Source organism: Euprymna scolopes, chromosome 3 (assembly GCF_053919585.1).
Source record: "Euprymna scolopes isolate OS-2025 chromosome 3, ASM5391958v1, whole genome shotgun sequence".
NCBI classification, from domain to species: domain Eukaryota; kingdom Metazoa; phylum Mollusca; class Cephalopoda; order Sepiida; family Sepiolidae; genus Euprymna; species Euprymna scolopes.
Genome location: NC_136484.1, coordinates 193,877,809 through 193,895,517, shown reverse-complemented (window position 1 = coordinate 193,895,517; position 17,709 = coordinate 193,877,809). Strand labels below are relative to the sequence as shown.

At 35.3% G+C, this 17,709-nt stretch overlaps 1 protein-coding gene across 2 annotated transcripts in view; it reads right to left on the bottom strand.

Moving 5' to 3' along the window:
* The window catches only part of LOC145260444 (E3 ubiquitin-protein ligase HECTD3-like), a 140,079-nt gene that overhangs the window by 71 nt on the left and 122,299 nt on the right, over positions 1-17,709 (bottom strand). For both annotated transcript variants that reach the window (XM_080118502.1, XM_080118493.1), the window contains exons 16-18: positions 5,081-5,234; positions 4,139-4,207; positions 1-903 (exon numbers count right to left, since the gene is read on the bottom strand). The exon at positions 1-903 is cut by the window's left edge and continues 71 nt beyond it. In XM_080118502.1, coding sequence (XP_079974628.1) covers positions 819-903; positions 4,139-4,207; positions 5,081-5,234 — 308 coding nt within the window. In that variant the 3' untranslated portion in view covers positions 1-818. The remainder of the gene's footprint in view (positions 904-4,138; positions 4,208-5,080; positions 5,235-17,709) is intronic.

Below are 17,709 nucleotides of genomic sequence, written 5' to 3'. Positions count from 1 at the left end.
AATGCCAAGCAACAAAATTCATAACGACATGGCTTCAGATGCAACCAAGATGCTTTCTTTTGTTTGATTTTTTTTAAAATTTAGTTGCAAATAAGGTAAATCGCCAAAGTTGTTTTTTTTTTTGTTTTTTTTAAATAACATGGGAGGAGGGGGAGGGGGAGTAAAGAAAATTTTTATTTTTTTTTTAAATATTGTATAAACTGACAAAAAAAAAAAAAAGAAATTTAAAAAACTGAACTCATCTTTCATTTTGAACAGTTGGGAAGGGAAGTTGAAGAGAGAGGGAGAAGGGAGAGAGAAAGGGAAAGAAGAAAGGGAAAGAAGAGAAAAAAGAGAAGGAGGAGAGGAGAAAATGAGGAGAGAGGAGCCAACATTAATCACAGCCAGAAAAATGGAAATCTAAAAATGATTTGTTGTGAGTGGATACAGAGGAGCGGGGGTCGTTTCAGCAACGTGGATACAGAGAGGCGGGGGTCGTTTCAGCAACGTGGATACAGAGGGGCGGGGGTCGTTTCAGCAACGTGGATACAGAGGGGCGGGGGTCGTTACAGCAACGTGGATACAGAGGGGCGGGGGTCGTTTCAGCAACGTGGATACAGAGGGGCGGGGGTCGTTTCAGCAACGTGGATACAGAGGGGCGGGGGTCGTTTCAGCAACGTGGATACAGAGGGGCGGGGGTCGTTTCAGCAACATGCACCCTGGGGACAAGATAGAGATAGAAAGCAAAGAAATTGGAGATGAGGGGCAGAAATGGCAGCAGTAAGAATTTGTTAGTTGTCTGTGGATTAGAAATAGGGATGGGGCAGTTGAGTAACAAACTAATCATCCCACGGACTGACGTCGGTGTCGATGGCGATACAGTTGTAGGCAGCATATTGTAGCTTCTCTGCAGCAAGTTTTGCACTGAAATAACAGAAAATTATGAAAATAATGCATCAAGAAATATAATGCCAGCAGCAAAATCATTGATCTAATAAAAATAAAATAAAAAATAAAATAAAAAAATAAAAAATAAATTAAAATAATAAAAAATACAATAAAAATGAAATGAAATAAAATAAAAAATAAAGAAATAAAATAAAAAATAAAATAAAAATAAAATAAAATAAAAAATAAGGTGAAATAAAAAATAAAATAAAAATAAAAAGTAAAATAAAATAAATTAATAAAGTAAAATAAAAATAAATTAATAAAAATAAAACAAAAATGATCATACAATAAAAAAATAAAATAAAATAAAAATGATAAAAAATAAAATAAAAATGATAATAAAAATGATAAAAAATAAAATAAAATAAATACATTTAAAAATGATAAAAATAAAATAAACTTTATTTTATTTTTATCATTTTTATTAAAAATGATAAAAAATAAAATTTAAAAAAAACATGCAGATTTGTTGTTGCATTGTCATACAATCAAACACGAATATTCAGAATCAAGTAAATATTTTTTGTCAACATCATTCAAAAATTATCGAGCTGTAAACAATAAAACAACTTTCAGACAAAATACTTCATTCAGCAATTTAGTCTCCTAATAATAAAGATACATAGATTCCAACACTTTGCAGTTCAATATCTTTTTTTTAGAATAATTTGTTTTTGGTCTCAATATTTATGCCTTTCTTTTTTTTTTTTAGAATAATTTGTTTTTGGCCTCAATATTTATACCTTCTTTTTTTTTTTATAGAATAATTTGTTTTTGGCCTCAATATTTATACCTTCTTTTTTTTTTGTAGAATTATTTGTTTTTGGCCTCAATATTTATACCTTCTTTTTCTTTTGTAGAATAATTTGTTTTTGGCCTCAATATTTATACCTTCTTTTTTTTTATAGAATAATTTGTTTTTGGTCTCAATATTTATGCCTTTCTTTTTTTTTTTTAGAATAATTTGTTTTTGGCCTCAATATTTATACCTTCTTTTTTTTTTTATAGAATAATTTGTTTTTGGCCTCAATATTTATACCTTCTTTTTCTTTTGTAGAATAATTTGTTTTTGGCCTCAATATTTATACCTTCTTTTTTTTTTTTGCAGAATAATGTTTTTGGCCTCAATATTTATACCTTCTTTTTTTTTTATAGAATAATTTGTTTTTGGCCTCAATATTTATACCTTCTTTTTTTTTTTTGCAGAATAATTTGTTTTTGGCCTCAATATTTATACCTTCTTTTTTTTTTTTTTTATAGAAAAATTTGTTTTTGGCCTTAATATTTATGCCTTCTTTTTTTTTTTGTAGAATAATTTGTTTTTGGCCTCAATATTTATACCTTCTTTTTTTTTGTAGAATAATTTGTTTTTGGCCTCAATATTTATACCTTTTTTTATTGCAGAATAATTTGTTTTTGGCCTCAATATTTATACCTTCTTTTTTTTTTCTTGCTTAAGGCATTCTTTTAAAGTCGGAAGCAATTCAAAGTATTACATGCTGCGACATGTGACATGGTGCATTATTTTGATGAAATATAATAATGTCAAATATAATAATGTCAAATATAATAATGTCAAATATAATAATGTGAAATAACACTTTTCTTCGTTTATAATCATTTTTTGGTGATTTCTTCAAACGCATACATTATCGAATATTTGGTGTTGACGGTTCTTTTCTCGCAGTAATCAATGAACAAAGTACTTTGCACATCTAAAATATGGAAACCAAAACGTTGCCTTCGGATGTTTGTGTCTTTGGTCACCTGCTGCAGTGTACTAAGCCGATTTGACAAAGTGGTTGATCTACGTTACATCCATTGGGTGTCATGTATCGAGGGACAAAATATCATTTTTGTTGAATTGAAATAGTTGTAAACAATGTTCTGAATTGTTGGCTGCAAAAGGAAATACGAGTCACCACAACTGATGCATGCCATTTATTATAAAGTCATTCAAAGTTTAAATTACAATTTCAGAAGAAAAGAATAGTCGATTAAATTTTTCAAACAACTGATTAAAATACTCCAATTAAACCAACCGTTTTCACTGATCTTATATCCAGATGAATAAAACCCTCAGATGTTAGATTCTGAAATTCATAACAACACGGTGACTTCCTTGAATACGTTTGATGCATAATGCTCAAATAATATGGCCTTGTGCCTTCAATGAGTAAATCAAATTCACAACGCTGTACATTTTTTGTAGGTCAAATGCACTTCTAGTAGCTGACTTTCAAAACCTCACACATAATGTTGTGTCACACATAATGTTGTGTCACAAATAATGTTGTGTCACACATAATGTTGTGTCACACATAATGTTGTGTCACACATAATGTTGTGTCACACATAATGTTGTGCCACAATCTTTTCTACAAAAAGCAAATAATACTTTTTTTTTTTTTTTACTTCAGTTGAAAAAAAAAAAAAGTTGAAATTCTCAAAAAACTCAAGGGACCCCTTCTTGCGGATTAAAACACGTAATCTTTATATGCGATTAGAATCTTTTACATTTCTTATCTCTCAAACGTCGAGTTCAATAAAATATTAAGGAATATTATTTTTCATCTCATTTATTGATCAGTTAACTATCTTGTAAAATATCTTTCTTTTCATATTATTTTTCATCTCATTTATTGATCAGTTAACTATCTTGTAAAATATCTTTCTTTTCATATTATTTTTCATCTCATTTATTGATCAGTTAACTATCTTGTAAAATATCTTTCTTTTCATATTATTTTTCATCTCATTTATTGATCAGTTAACTATCTTGTAAAATATCTTTCTTTTCGTCTCTTGGTATTAATGGATTGCAGAAAAAGAATACCTCTAGTCTGGTGGAGTATCCAGCTAAGTGTTGTTATTCTAGCCAACATCATGTAGAGAAGGTGCACTAAGCACTAATCCTTGCATAAGCCAGTGTAGGGCACACATATTGTGCAGATTTTATTTGGGCTGTGAATTTCATGTTATTTTGAATATTTAGTTACGGTTGACTCATACCAGGTTGTCCTGACAAACCTTTGTACAGAGAGACGTTAGACACTCAAGGACAGTGTCTAGTAGGCACTTAAGTTCTCTCCAGTAGGCATTCAGCCTTGACTAATCGACTTCTATATGCAAATTCCAAACACTTGAAAATTATGCCCACCAACTACCACAAATTTGGAAAAAATAAATAAAGATAAAATGTTTCTACCTCGAATATTTCGGCATGAATAACATGTTCCCACAGGTTGATGATTCAGGCAATGCGTTATCAGCTTCCCTAAAAAGGACAAAAAAAAAAAACAACTATTGAAATGAAATCTCAATTAAAAATAATTTCAGGCAGAAAATTTTTTACAAAAATAAAATAAAATCGTTAAAGTTGAATTAAAACAAAAAACAATTTTTTATTTTAAAATTAAATTACTGGAACACAAATGAGTGTTAAATTCTTTAAACGTTTCCCAATGAATACATTTAAAGAGTTGCATCAAATTTTTAAGCATTTTTTTTTTTTACTTTCTTTTTATGAAATATATCTCGCATATAAATTTCAGTCAGTCCGATTTAAAAAATTTGACCTAAATTTGACTATTTGATTCAAATTAGCCTTATTTTTTTTTTCTCTCTTAGACAAGGTCTAAAAAAAAAAAAAAAGTATCCAGTCTGATTGGTTCCACACTATCAACAACGCTCTAACCTTTGTTCCAATGCCACAATGTTGCATCCCTGTGCATCTGTTTTACAAGTACTTTAATGAAATGTGTTTTGACAAACTCATAGCACTTGTGTCGCCTTGACATACATACTCCTGATTAACCTGCCAATCAACAAATTCCTACACCTGCAATTTAGAGGTTTATAGATGCCAGAAAACATTCTATACTGTTTCTTGTTTGTTCCCTTGAACATTTTTTTTTTTACTTAAGGTTTACCACTTATCAAGGCATAGAGGCCACTCTAGGATCTGAGAAATGTGGAACAGACAAACAGACAGCCAAAGAGAAATATAATATAGATTACTAATGAAAGAAAGATTTTAGGCCAAAGTCAGAATCAGAGCTTTTAAAATTTCAAGAGTCTCAGTTAAGCATTAACTTAAGTGTGTTAACGACTCTACAATCTGGATTAGGAAGGTGTTGTATCTACTTACGGTTTAGCTGATGACAAATAGAGAGGTGCTGGTAAGCGTCGACGTCCAGTGACAAATCTCAATAAGCGGCTTCGATCTTCATTTGAGAAATTCTTCACTGCTTCCCAAAAATGTATCACACGTAAATCGGTTTGTTCTAAATCAACAAGATGAACTGAAAGAAAAAACAAAAAAGTTTTCGTTTCAAAAAGTACAACATTATAAAAAAGTATGCTTAAAAGTACAATTTCAGTTAAAAAAGAAATTGGGTGAAAATTATAGAAGACATTTTTTTCATATATAAAACGTCTCTTGAATAAATCAATAGAAAATCTAATCAGTTATGATTTGAAAACAAAAAATAAAAAGTTGGTTTCTTTGGTGCACATGTTCAAATCCTGCTGGACGTTAGCATTTTCTTTTTTCAAATGTTTTTGTTGTAGCTTGGCAGATCAATTATAATCAATAATAAAAACTCAGTGATATCTATATTTTTATAAAGTAATAGGGTTCGTGTGTTTCTGTCTGTGTGTACAGCTCTCCATCATCAACGAAATATAAAGGAGGTAAGAGGGTAGATCTCTCCTGGTAGAGAAACATTAGAACCCATTTTAGGATGTTTCTGTTATAGGAGACATAAGAATCAATGCCTAATTTCTTTATATACTAGTCTACAAACCACCCCCATATCGAATGACTTATGCTCATTTGCATATCACATTATATTAAATCTCTTTAACTAATTACCTCGACCTTATTACATATTGGAAATATTCTAATCATTTCAACTGTACTATTTACAAAATCTATTTAACATTTAATTATTTAATATATTTTCATTTAATTTTATATTCGATTTATTTCACTTTACGTATATTATCAAAACAATTCATTGGCGAGGAAAGCTTTATGTTTTGGGATTGTATTGAAAATGTAATGGAAATTTCAATTTCGTTCCGTTTTAATCTTTTATATTTTACTTGCCAATATAATTGAAAGAATACAATTCAACTATCGTAATTTTATATAAATAAACAAAAACAAATATTTTAAAATAAAACTTTATTAAAAAAGAAATAATTTTATTTTTAAATGAAAAAAATCAATTTAGTAAAATAATTGTATTAAACACCCCCAGCCTTGTCAGCAAACCTGTAAACCTATAAAAGTTAACATTTCGAATGTAAACAGTGATTTTTCGATTTTGTTAGCGCTTGCCGCAATTAAAGACAATTAAAACGGAACTAACTTTATTTCCATTCTATTTTTTAAACAACCCCCAAAACATAACGCTCTCTTCCAGTTATAGCCAATTTTTTTTTAATTAAATAAAACAGGTCAAAATAAACAGATAAGCGCATTTTCTTTTACATTTTTCTTACAACCATTGTCATTTAACCAACTGCAGGATATCGTTACTTTTGTGGGGTTGTTTTGAAAATGGCACGGAGATTATAATTTCGTTCCAATTTAATCTTTCTGGTCGAGCCTATTTCGAAAGCCTGTCTTATCATAGATTTGAACTACAAATAATTTATTACATTTTGATTATTACTATCTTAAGACTTAAAGCTTATATTTATTTCATTTTTCTATTTATATATTGAATTAGTTATTTCCAGTCTTATTTAAACTTAGCGCTTTCTTTAAATCGGATGAACCTTTTATAAAAATATGAGTTTAACGTAAAGAACACGAACAAGGTTTTATTCAACTGAATTTCTTCCAGTTTACTAACAAAATATATAAATTTAAAAGAGATATAATTAATCAAATAAAAAGGTTATGTAATTTAAAAGAAATACACGTACTCACAAAAGCAGAACTTTTTTTACACATTTTTTTCTTTAAAACCATAACAATGAGACTAACAATTACCTAGATCTTAGTAATTATTTGTTTTAATAGAACTGTTTTAATTGTACTGTTTACTTAGTTAACCTAAGTTGGTATTACATTTATTTTACATTTACTTTTTTTTTTAATTATTACTTTTAGACTGTGACGTTTACACCCGGAAGTAATGAGTCACACGTAGGTCGCTTTTATTCATTCCTTTTGGTCAAGATCAAAGTGTAGTATCTGTTCTTCAGATGCTGCACTTCATTTTCTTGTTCTCTTTCGGTGGAGGAGAAATCCTTCACGACTGAGACAATTTTTATTTTTGTACCTTTTCTCCACGTTAAAAAACGACCCTGGTGTCTAACTCTGTCCCCTGGGGAGGCATAGTAAATAAGTACAATATAATTGTTTATAATTGTACTATTCAGAAATATTATTTATAGTTCGTCCATTTCAGTTAGTATACATTTCCTTTACGCTTAATTAATTTACAATCATTAATATCGTTAAACAATTCCGTTTAAAACCGAAATTATGCCACCCAAACGAAGTAGAAACGAAAGTGAGGAAGAAAGAATGGAAAGATTGGAAGCTAATAGACTAAGAGTTGCTGCAATTCGCTCCAATGAAAACAATTCAGATAGAGAAAGACGTCTAGAACGTCTAGAAGGATACGTCAAAGAGAAAGGAGAGCAAGACTGTCAGATTTAGAAAGAGAAACCCAACGTGAAGCTGACAGAACTAGACATGCTGTAAGGCGGTTAAATTCATCACAAGATGAAATTCAAGAAAGGCAAAGATATGCACTGGAAAGAGAAGCAATATTACGATCGAATGAATTATATGAGGTAAGTAGACGTACACAAGGTCAGTTGAGAGTGGCTCAACGACATCAGAATGAATCGGAAACCCAACGAAGCTTTCGCCTATACCAAGGGCAACAACGAGAGGCTGCATGGAGAGAGAGTATGACTTTGCCCCAGCAATTGACAGAAAACGAGGCAGCTAGACAACGAATGACTGCTTTGAGACACCATGAAATAGAACACTGCAATAGAAAAGGATTGCTCTACAACAAAAATGACTCTCTCACTACAGCTGATATAGGAAAAATGGACAAAGTATGTCAACATTGCTCAGCTGTAAAATTTAAAGGAGAAACCCCTGGTTGTTGTTGTTCTTCTGGCAAAGTTGTGCTTGATAGCTTTCCACCACTGCCTCAGTTGCTTCAAGATTTGCTCTCCGGTAATGGTCCCATCTCTAAAGATTTTCTGCAAAATCTACGCTGTTATAACAATTGTTTTGCAATGACATCATTTGGTCACAAAATTGCGGCAGTACATGGGTGGAATCCTTCTTTTAGAATTCGAGGCCAGGTTTGCCACCAGATTGGGAGTCTTTTACCACCTGAAGATGAAACAGCAAAGTTTATTCAAGTCTACTTCTTGGATAGTCTGGAAGAGGAACTACATAATCGGGGACGTGACAGTAGACTCAATAGAGACATTCTCCAAAGTCTGACTGAATTTTTACATGAGAACAACAGCTTTATTTGTCAGCTGAAAACAACAAAGGAGAGGATTGAAGAAGAACACTTGGTAGAACATAAAGTTGTCATAAGGGAAGACCGAAGGCCGCAAGAAGAGCATCCACGGCGATTCAATGCTCCAACAACAACGTATGAGATTGGAATATTAATGGAGAATGAACCAACAGCTAACCGGGATATTGTCTTGCATTTTAGAAATGATACATTAAAATGGATCTCCGAACTACATCCCCTCTACGATACTTTAATGTACCCGTTAATGTACCCCTATGGTTCTCCATCTTACAACATCTACATGAAGGCATCCAATGGGCGAAAAGTTACCCAACAGCAATTTTATTTGTACCATTTAATGACTCGGCCTGGAAACTATTTTCTCTGGTACCGAAGGCTATTTCAACAATGGCTGGTGGATGTGTACTGCAAGATTGAAACAGAACGTTTACAGTTCCTGAGGCGTGAGCAACAGACCCTGAGAGCTGACAATTATAGCAACTTGAGAGATTCAATTCTTAGGGAGGATGGGAATCCAGAACTTCCGGCAACTTATACAGGAGGCCCTCGATACATGTTTGAGCGTCAAAGTGATGCCATGGCATATGTTCGGCGAATGGGCCGAGCCGACCTCTTCATCACGTTCACAACAAATCCAAAGTGGACAGAAATTACAGAAAATTGTCTTCAAGGGCAAGACCCTCAGGATCGTCCAGATATTGTTGCCAGGGTTTTCAGGCAGAAGCTAAAAAAGTTACTTGAATTTATTAAAAAGGGAGTGTTAAAGAGCATCTCTCCCCCCCTCTCTGGCTTTCTTACTCTTTCTATTTTCTCTCTGTGTGTCTCTATTAGAGAATAGAGAAAGAGAGAGGGAGAGGGAGAGAGAGAGAGAGGTGAATAACGTGGACAGTGGACACGTTTGCAAAAGAAGGGTCAGCTGACCAGATGACGTGGTATCATGTGATGAGGTTAGCTGATTCTTTCTTGGCAGTTTGGTTTCGGGTGTTGAATAAGACAGACGGCTTTTCAGCTGTCCCCCCCCCTGGGCTGGGGAGGACGCTGACGTGTATCATCAAACAAGCAAGGTTCACCTCCATTCTGTGTCGACCTTTGGAAGGTGAATAAAAACATAAAAACCTTAATTGTCATCTTGGAGTGAATTCTTCATCCAACAGGCCAGCTCCCCTCCAAGAGACAATGAAAACCAGAGGAACAACCGACGACACATGAATAAAGGTATGTTAAGAAATGCATGTACACAAACACACACCCACGAAGACATGAACAATAAGATTAGAAACTAGACGATCACGTACACGAATCTCCTTGACAAAATCTCCTTTATGACACCCCCGAATATATAACATATTCGTTTTGGTGCTCGTGACTAAGTTCACATCATCGATGTGAAGTCGAACCTGTGTTTAAGAAATACGACGTGGAAACAGGTCCTTAAAAGGGAAAGGAGATTTTAAGACAAGAAAAAAAAAAAAAAAAAAAACTATACAACACAATAAAATGTCTGGAAGAAAAAAAAAAGAGAAAGAACATTATTAGAAAAAAAAAAGAAATACAAATCAACACACACACAACGATGGTCCGTTAAAACACTAAGTAATAAGGAAAAATAATAGTAAAGAGAAAAAAAAGAAAAGAAAAGAAAAAAAAATTCTGTGAGAAAAACAGTAGAATAACTTGGAAAAAAAAACAGCTATAACGAAAGACAAACTGATAAAATATTGTTAATTTTGAATTAAACAGCAAGTGTAAAACAGAAGGACAGAAAGAAAGAAAAAGAAAAAGAAAATAGAACATATGACTTGTTAGCTACAACGTGTGTGTCAGAAATGAGCCTGTCACCTTACTAAAAAAAAAAAACATGTCAATCACGAAAGGTTTGTTGTTAATAATAATTTTTGTTGCAATTTTGAACTGCGAAACTTCATGTGCTTTTAGTGAAAAAACAATATGAACTGTTGATGAAAAGACAATGATCATGTCCTGTAAAATGATTTTTTTTTCTTTTTCGCTGATTGTGCGATTTTTTTCGTAGGAAATTTTTTTTGCTGACGTGGACAAAATTTTGTTGTTTGGATTTTATTTATTGCTAAGATGGGACTTTCTGAATGCTTATAGGATATTTTTGTATTTTTTTTCATTTATTTTCTTTATGTAATTGATGTGTTCTAAAATGGTATTGTGCAGGATTTTCTTACTCTGTGACATGTATTTTTTTTTCGCAGAATGGGGAGGTGGAATCTTGCTTGTGGGGTCTATGGAAAGAAGGATTAATAAAAGCAAAAATGTGTTTTTAATTAATTAAATAGTAATAATAAAATAGGGAGAAAGAAATAAGATTTAAACAGTGTAATAAATGATTTAAAAAAAAAAAAAAAAGTTTCGGAAGAGTCAAAGGTTCAGTCGGTATTAATTTCAATTTTCGAAAAGTAGAATAAATGTTCTATTCGACATGAGTGACGTTTTGACCACATAAGTAAGGTAAAAAAAAAAAAAAAAAGGATAAATATAGGGTTAAATAAACTATATGAAGAAATGAAAGAAAAAAGTGGGGCGTGAATGGAATTTAATTTCTGTGGCAAGCATGTTAGAATTTTGGAGAGGTGTTGAATTACATGGGTAGTTATTAATTTCATTATTCTCGGGAAATGATTCGAATTTTATTTTTTTATCGTGATTTCTGTTGATTTCGAGTAGAATCAACATGGAGCAAGTTTGAGTACTTCATGTGTGGAAATCCGATGTTTTCCGTGAAGCTATGTGTCTTCAAGGCAGGTTGCGCTTACCGACTTTGGAAAAAAAAAGAAAGTTTTTTCTGACATAGCAGTGAACGGAATGTATTCTGTCCAGCGTGAGCGGATCTAGTTGTAATCAACTTCAGGGAGCAAATGAAATGCCCTCTGACATGGTGTAAGGGGCAGAGGGGGTGCAATGGCTGACGTGGCCATTATGTTACGAATCGCTCAAGAGAAGATGAATGAAATATGTATGCAAGTACTTAGGAAAATAAAATGTTACCATATTGTGAATTAAAGGTACCAAAATTAAAAAAAAACCATGCTGGGTGAATTTAATTGGTATTATTAAATTAAATTATTTTGGAATAGATTTGGTTGGTTTAATTATATTTTAGGGACGTTTAGCGCGTAGTTGCATTTTTTTTCATGAGAATTACAAGGCGATTAGGCTGTAGAAAGCAGTTTTTTCTGTTGTTTTATTTTTTTTTTTATAAGCCACGGTATTGTCACAAATTAGAAAATTTGGCAGGGGAAATACTATTTTAGAGTAATGAGAACCCTGTTAAAACAATACTAGTGGTTCCAGTGAGTTGGAAGATGCCACGTAGGCCCAAGCAACGGCAATAAGTCTTGTCCAACAAAAGTCTGGCGTGCGAGGTCGCGATAATTCCTCAGGGTACGGAGCGACTGGACAGTCGGTACCAAGCCTAATCACGGGGAGATAGAAGAAAGGGAAAGATGCAGATTACGTAAGGGACAAGATAGAGCCTTATTATTTTTTTATTTTTTTAGAGGAATGTGTGAGGGATATCTGGGTTGGAATCTTGGGACTTGCTGGGAATGCGGAAAAATCACAAAGGGAAAACTACTTAGTTAGAAATCGATGGCGCATTAGTTAGGGAGTGATGATTCCGTATCTTGTCGGGTTCCAGGAACTCAAACAGGCTCCGAGTGAATCAGTGTGAAGGCGTATCTTGACTTAGACCAACCAAGGGAGTTAGTAGAAGAGCTTTGTGAAGTCCCGAAGTAGTAGATTGAATAGAACAAAGCTCCAGTAATAGGACCACTCAGAGAAAGACGTCAGGGCATTACAGTAAAGGAAAAAAAAACTGGGACTTAGGCCTATGCTGAAAGTCGAGAACGCGAGTGGGATGGTTGGGTCGGTAGAGCATCAGACTTTTAATCTGAGAGTCTGGGGTTCGAGTCCCCATGCGATAAAGCTACCACCAACATGGAGCATCCGACGTTCTGGTCGTAATTGCGGTATGCTGGCCCCATTTCGAAAAAGTGATCGAAAATGGAGTCTCCATTTGTTTGGCCAAGTGGTCCAAATAAAGAGCAGAGTCAGTGGAAAATATCCAACAATGCGACCGCCTAGACAAGATGTATATCTGCAAAGCTGTATCTTTGTCTAACTTGGAAGCAAGTTAATGTCGAGGAGGGACTTTCGAGAAGCAGCAGAAGGGTTGATAGTGTTGTAGAAGAGTACTGGTGCCTGATCTTTCTTGGAAAAGGGGTGAGTCCGGAAAGTGAAAAAATAAAGATGTACTTCGGACATAATTATTTTTTTTTAGTTAGTTAGTTATTAAAAATGTATGGCTTGCCATACATTTTGATAAAAAAGGGGTGGAGGAATGTTAAAGAGCATCTCTCCCCCCCCCTCTCTGGCTTTCTTACTCTTTCTATTTTCTCTCTGTGTGTCTCTATTAGAGAATAGAGAAAGAGAGAGGGAGAGAGAGAGAGAGAGAGAGAGGTGAATAACGTGGACAGTGGACACGTTTGCAAAAGAAGGGTCAGCTGACCAGATGACGTGGTATCATGTGATGAGGTTAGCTGATTCTTTCTTGGCAGTTTGGTTTCGGGTGTTGAATAAGACAGACGGCTTTTCAGCTGTCCCCCCCCCCCTGGGCTGGGGAGGACGCTGACGTGTATCATCAAACAAGCAAGGTTCACCTCCATTCTGTGTCGACCTTTGGAAGGTGAATAAAAACATAAAAACCTTAATTGTCATCTTGGAGTGAATTCTTCATCCAACAGGCCAGCTCCCCTCCAAGAGACAATGAAAACCAGAGGAACAACCGACGACACATGAATAAAGGTATGTTAAGAAATGCATGTACACAAACACACACCCACGAAGACATGAACAATAAGATTAGAAACTAGACGATCACGTACACGAATCTCCTTGACAAAATCTCCTTTATGACACCCCCGAATATATAACAGGAGGATTTGGCAGGCTGAGGGCTTTCCTGTACAGTATTGAATATCAAAAAAGAGGACTGCCGCATGCACACATCCTCACCTGGCAGGCCCCAGAGGACAAACTTCTACCAGAAAAAATGGATCTCTGCATATCTGCAGAGATCCCTGACAAAGAGGAAGATCCTGATCTTCATGCTAAAGTGATGGCACATATGGTGCATGGACCTTGTGGACCATTTAATCCAAATTGTCCATGTATGATTGACAACAAATGTTCCAAAAAATACCCAAAAGAATTTCTTCAGTGTACCGAGCAAGGCCAAGACTCTTACCCCAAGTACAGGCGAAGAAAACCAGAAGATGGAGGCCAGACTGGTACAATAAGGATGAAGAGAAATGGTCGGTATGTTAATCAAGAAATAACAAACCAGTGGATTGTTCCGTACAACAAGGTCCTCCTTCAGCAGTTCAACGCTCACATTAACGTAGAAATTTGCAGCTCGATCCAAAGCATCAAATATGTCCTCAAATACGTGAATAAAGGATGTGATCAAGCAGTGTTTGAACTACAAAGAACTGATGGAGCAGCTAACCAACAAGGCCAAGTACAAAGTCACATTGTGGATGAGATCCAGCAGTTCCAGAATGCAAGGTATGTCGGCAGTTCAGAGGCGGCCTGGAGGATATTGGAACATCCCATCCATGAACATTTCCCCCCAATTGTACAACTTTCTGTTCATCTTGAAAATGGGCAGCGTGTCATGTTCTCAGCTGATACTGCTCTGGAACGAGGCCAAGGTCCACCGCCTGCCACAACTTTGACAGCATTTTTTCAACTCTGCCATGAGGATGACTTTGCAAGGGGTCTCAAATACGTAGAAGTCCCTGAGTTTTACACTTGGAACAAATCGACAAAGAAATGGATGAAAAGAATGCGTGGGGTACAAGTTGAAGGTACTGAAAATGATGATGTATGGAAGGCACCATGCATTGGGAGAATCTACACGATTAGTCCAAAAGCATGGGAGTGTTATTTCTTACGCCTGTTGCTCAATGAGGTTGCTGGTCCAATTTCATTTCAAAATTTGCGAGCATACAATGGTCAGGTGTTTGAAACATACAGAGCAGCGTGCCTTGCTCGAGGCCTTCTAGAAAATGACCATCACTTGCATCAAGCAGTAGGAGAGGCAAGTGCCACTCAATCACCTTCAAATTTGCGAAGCCTATTTGTGATAATTTTAACAGCCTGTGAGCCAAGAAATCCTCTTGAGATCTGGATGGCTTTTCGTGATGTAATATCTGAAGACATTCTTCACAGATACAGGCAAGAAGTTAACAATCCAGAAGCAGATTTTAATGAGGACATCTACAATAAAACTCTTTGTCTAATTGAAGAAAAAGTTCTCCTTATGTGCGGTCAACCATTGGCAAGCTATGGATTACCTGCACCAACGCAAGGGAGAGATGAAAGACTCGCGAGAGAGTATCAACGTGAAGTTACTTATAATCTTGAAGAACTTTCCCTACAAGCAGAAAATATGCAAGAAAAACTGACCGATTCTCAAAGAGAAGTTTACAATTCATTCATGGCAATGTTGGAAGCACAAGGTGAAATGAACAAAAACATGATGTTTCTTGATGCTCCAGGTGGTACGGGCAAGACTTTTGTAATCAATTTGATCCTTGCAAAGATTAGATCCATGAGAAAGATTGTGCTTGCAACAGCATTCAGTGGCATTGCTGCTACTCTACTACAAGGTGGCCGCACTCTTCACAGCACTTTTAAAGTACCCTTGGATACTCATCGAATGGATCAGCCAGTTTGCAAAATTACTGGTAACTCAGCCTTGGCAAATGTAATTAGAGACACCTCTGCAATCATTGTAGACGAAGCCCCAATGACGCACAAGAGTGCTTATGAAGCAATTGACCGAACACTGCAAGACATCACAGGAAACAAGAATCCCATGGGTGGCATTCCAACCTTATTTTGCGGTGATTTCCGTCAAATCCTCCCAGTGGTTAAAAATGGCACAAGGGCTAACATTGTCAATGCAAGTTTGAAACAATCCTATCTCTGGAGGCACGTTATAGTGAAGAGACTGACTACTAATATGAGAGCCTATATCTCTGATAACACAGCTGCAGCAGACTTCTCAAAATTGCTTCTCCAAATCGGTAATGGTCAGTTTCCTATCACTTCTTCACCTGACACAATTAAGATTCCAACTGCGCTTGGTAAATGTGTCGGTAATCAGAAGCAACTGAAAGACAAAGTGTACCCAGACCTGCAAAACAATGGAAAATCACCGGATTGGCTTGCTGAGAGGGCTATTATTTCGCCATTAAACAGCAATGTGAATCATTTGAACAATTCAATAATGGATGAATTTCCAGGAGACACAAAGCAATACAAGTCAGTTGATTCGGCTACTAATGAATATGAAGCTGTTCACTACCCTGTGGAGTTTTTAAACTCTTTGGAGATATCTGGAATGCCTCCACACATTTTAAATCTCAAAATTGGATCGCCAATCATGATTCTTCAATCCTTGGAACCGCCAAAAACAACAAACGGAACCAGATGTGTTATCACCAGATTGCACACCAATGTACTTGAGGCCACCATTTCCTGTGGTCCCTACAAAGGCGAAACCATTCTACTGCCAAGGATCCCCTTAGTTCCATCGGACTCAGAACTTCCATTTAAATTCCAGAGACTCCAATTTCCTGTGAAGGTGTGTTTTGCAATGAGCATAAACAAAAGTCAAGGTCAGACATTTAACACCATTGGCGTAGACTTGACATCAGACTGCTTCAGTCACGGTATGTTCTACGTCTCCATCAGCCGGACAGGAAGTTCAGAAAAACTCTACATTCTGGCTCCAAATCAAAGCAGCAGAAATGTAGTTTACCCTGAGGCTCTTCAGTGAAAAGTTCGAGAAATGGATATGAGGAAAAACTGACATGATCTGATTGTGGTAAGTTTTTAGTATTGAATGTGCAAGATAAAATTTAAGCAAGAGTTGAAAATTACTTCAATGAAAAATTTACTATGTAACATCAAGTAACCTTCCTTTTTGATGAAAATGTTTTGTGAAGTTCCTGATTGAATTTCAGTCACTACAAGAGGTAGTTAAAATGTTAATCACCTTATGCAATCGTTGCTCTTACAACATCAACTTACTGGAAAGGTGCCCACAGATTTTGGTACCCGAGTGCGCAACAAAGCTCCGTGCGAAGCACGGGTATCTTTGCTAGTAGTTAATAAGTGTATTAGCAAAAATTGGTTACAGAAGTGCACATCATGATTCTGAGGCTATAACTGCCACAAACTGCTACCAATAACATGTTAAATATAGCTTTATTTATAGTTACTGAATAAGTTCATTGTTCCTGAAACAAGTAGATCGGCTTACCCTATAACAATTTTGCATTCAACTTTCCAGGTTGCTAGTTATTTAAACACAGTTAATATAAATGTGTGGTGTGTGTATGTATATATGAACGCATTTTCATTTTAAAAACTGTATGATGAGATCCCTGGCAACACCAGATGATCTTGCTTTTCAAATAGAGGAAGAGAAGAAGGGAGACAGATTTGGAATTATCTACATGTCAAAAGAGATGGTCTTGTTTTTCAAATAGAGGAAGAGAGGGCAGAAGAGGGGGGTGTTAATGTCTGATTGGGACAAAACAAATGTCTATGGGATTTTGTCAGAAAGAGAGAAAACAAATAATTTGTTTTATCTCATCTGATGTTATATATCTATCAACAACGGAAAGGTTGTTTTTAAAATCTCAGTTGAGCGAGATTAAGAATGGGGGTCAAGGGTGAGGGGTCGCCGCCAGGCATTGTTCGACCTGGGGTGACTAATCATACCTAATTGGTAATAAGTAAAAAACCTCAGTGCAGGTGGGGGTTGAGGTCTGGTAGAGATAAGCTCTAAGAGAAAAGAAAGAATAACTCCAGAAAGGTGGAAGGGGAATTTCTGATTTGATAAAAACAATTGACTTTTTAGAGTTAGGGTCCCTTTTACTGGTTGGCATCGAAGCGTCCACATTGCTCTCACCCTGCCTGGGGGGGGGGCGAAATCTCATAAGAGCTAAGTTGAAAAGCTCTTGTTCTTAGCTGGAAAATTAATTAGAGGAACTTGTTATACAACCTGCATCATGAAGCTTGGATCAAAGAAGTCGACTATAAACAAGTGTAAACGATTTATGAATAATTATTTTGTTTCGTTATATAAAAATGTCCCAGAGTTTTTCCTTGTTCTCGATTGCCGGCCTGAATGAAGATG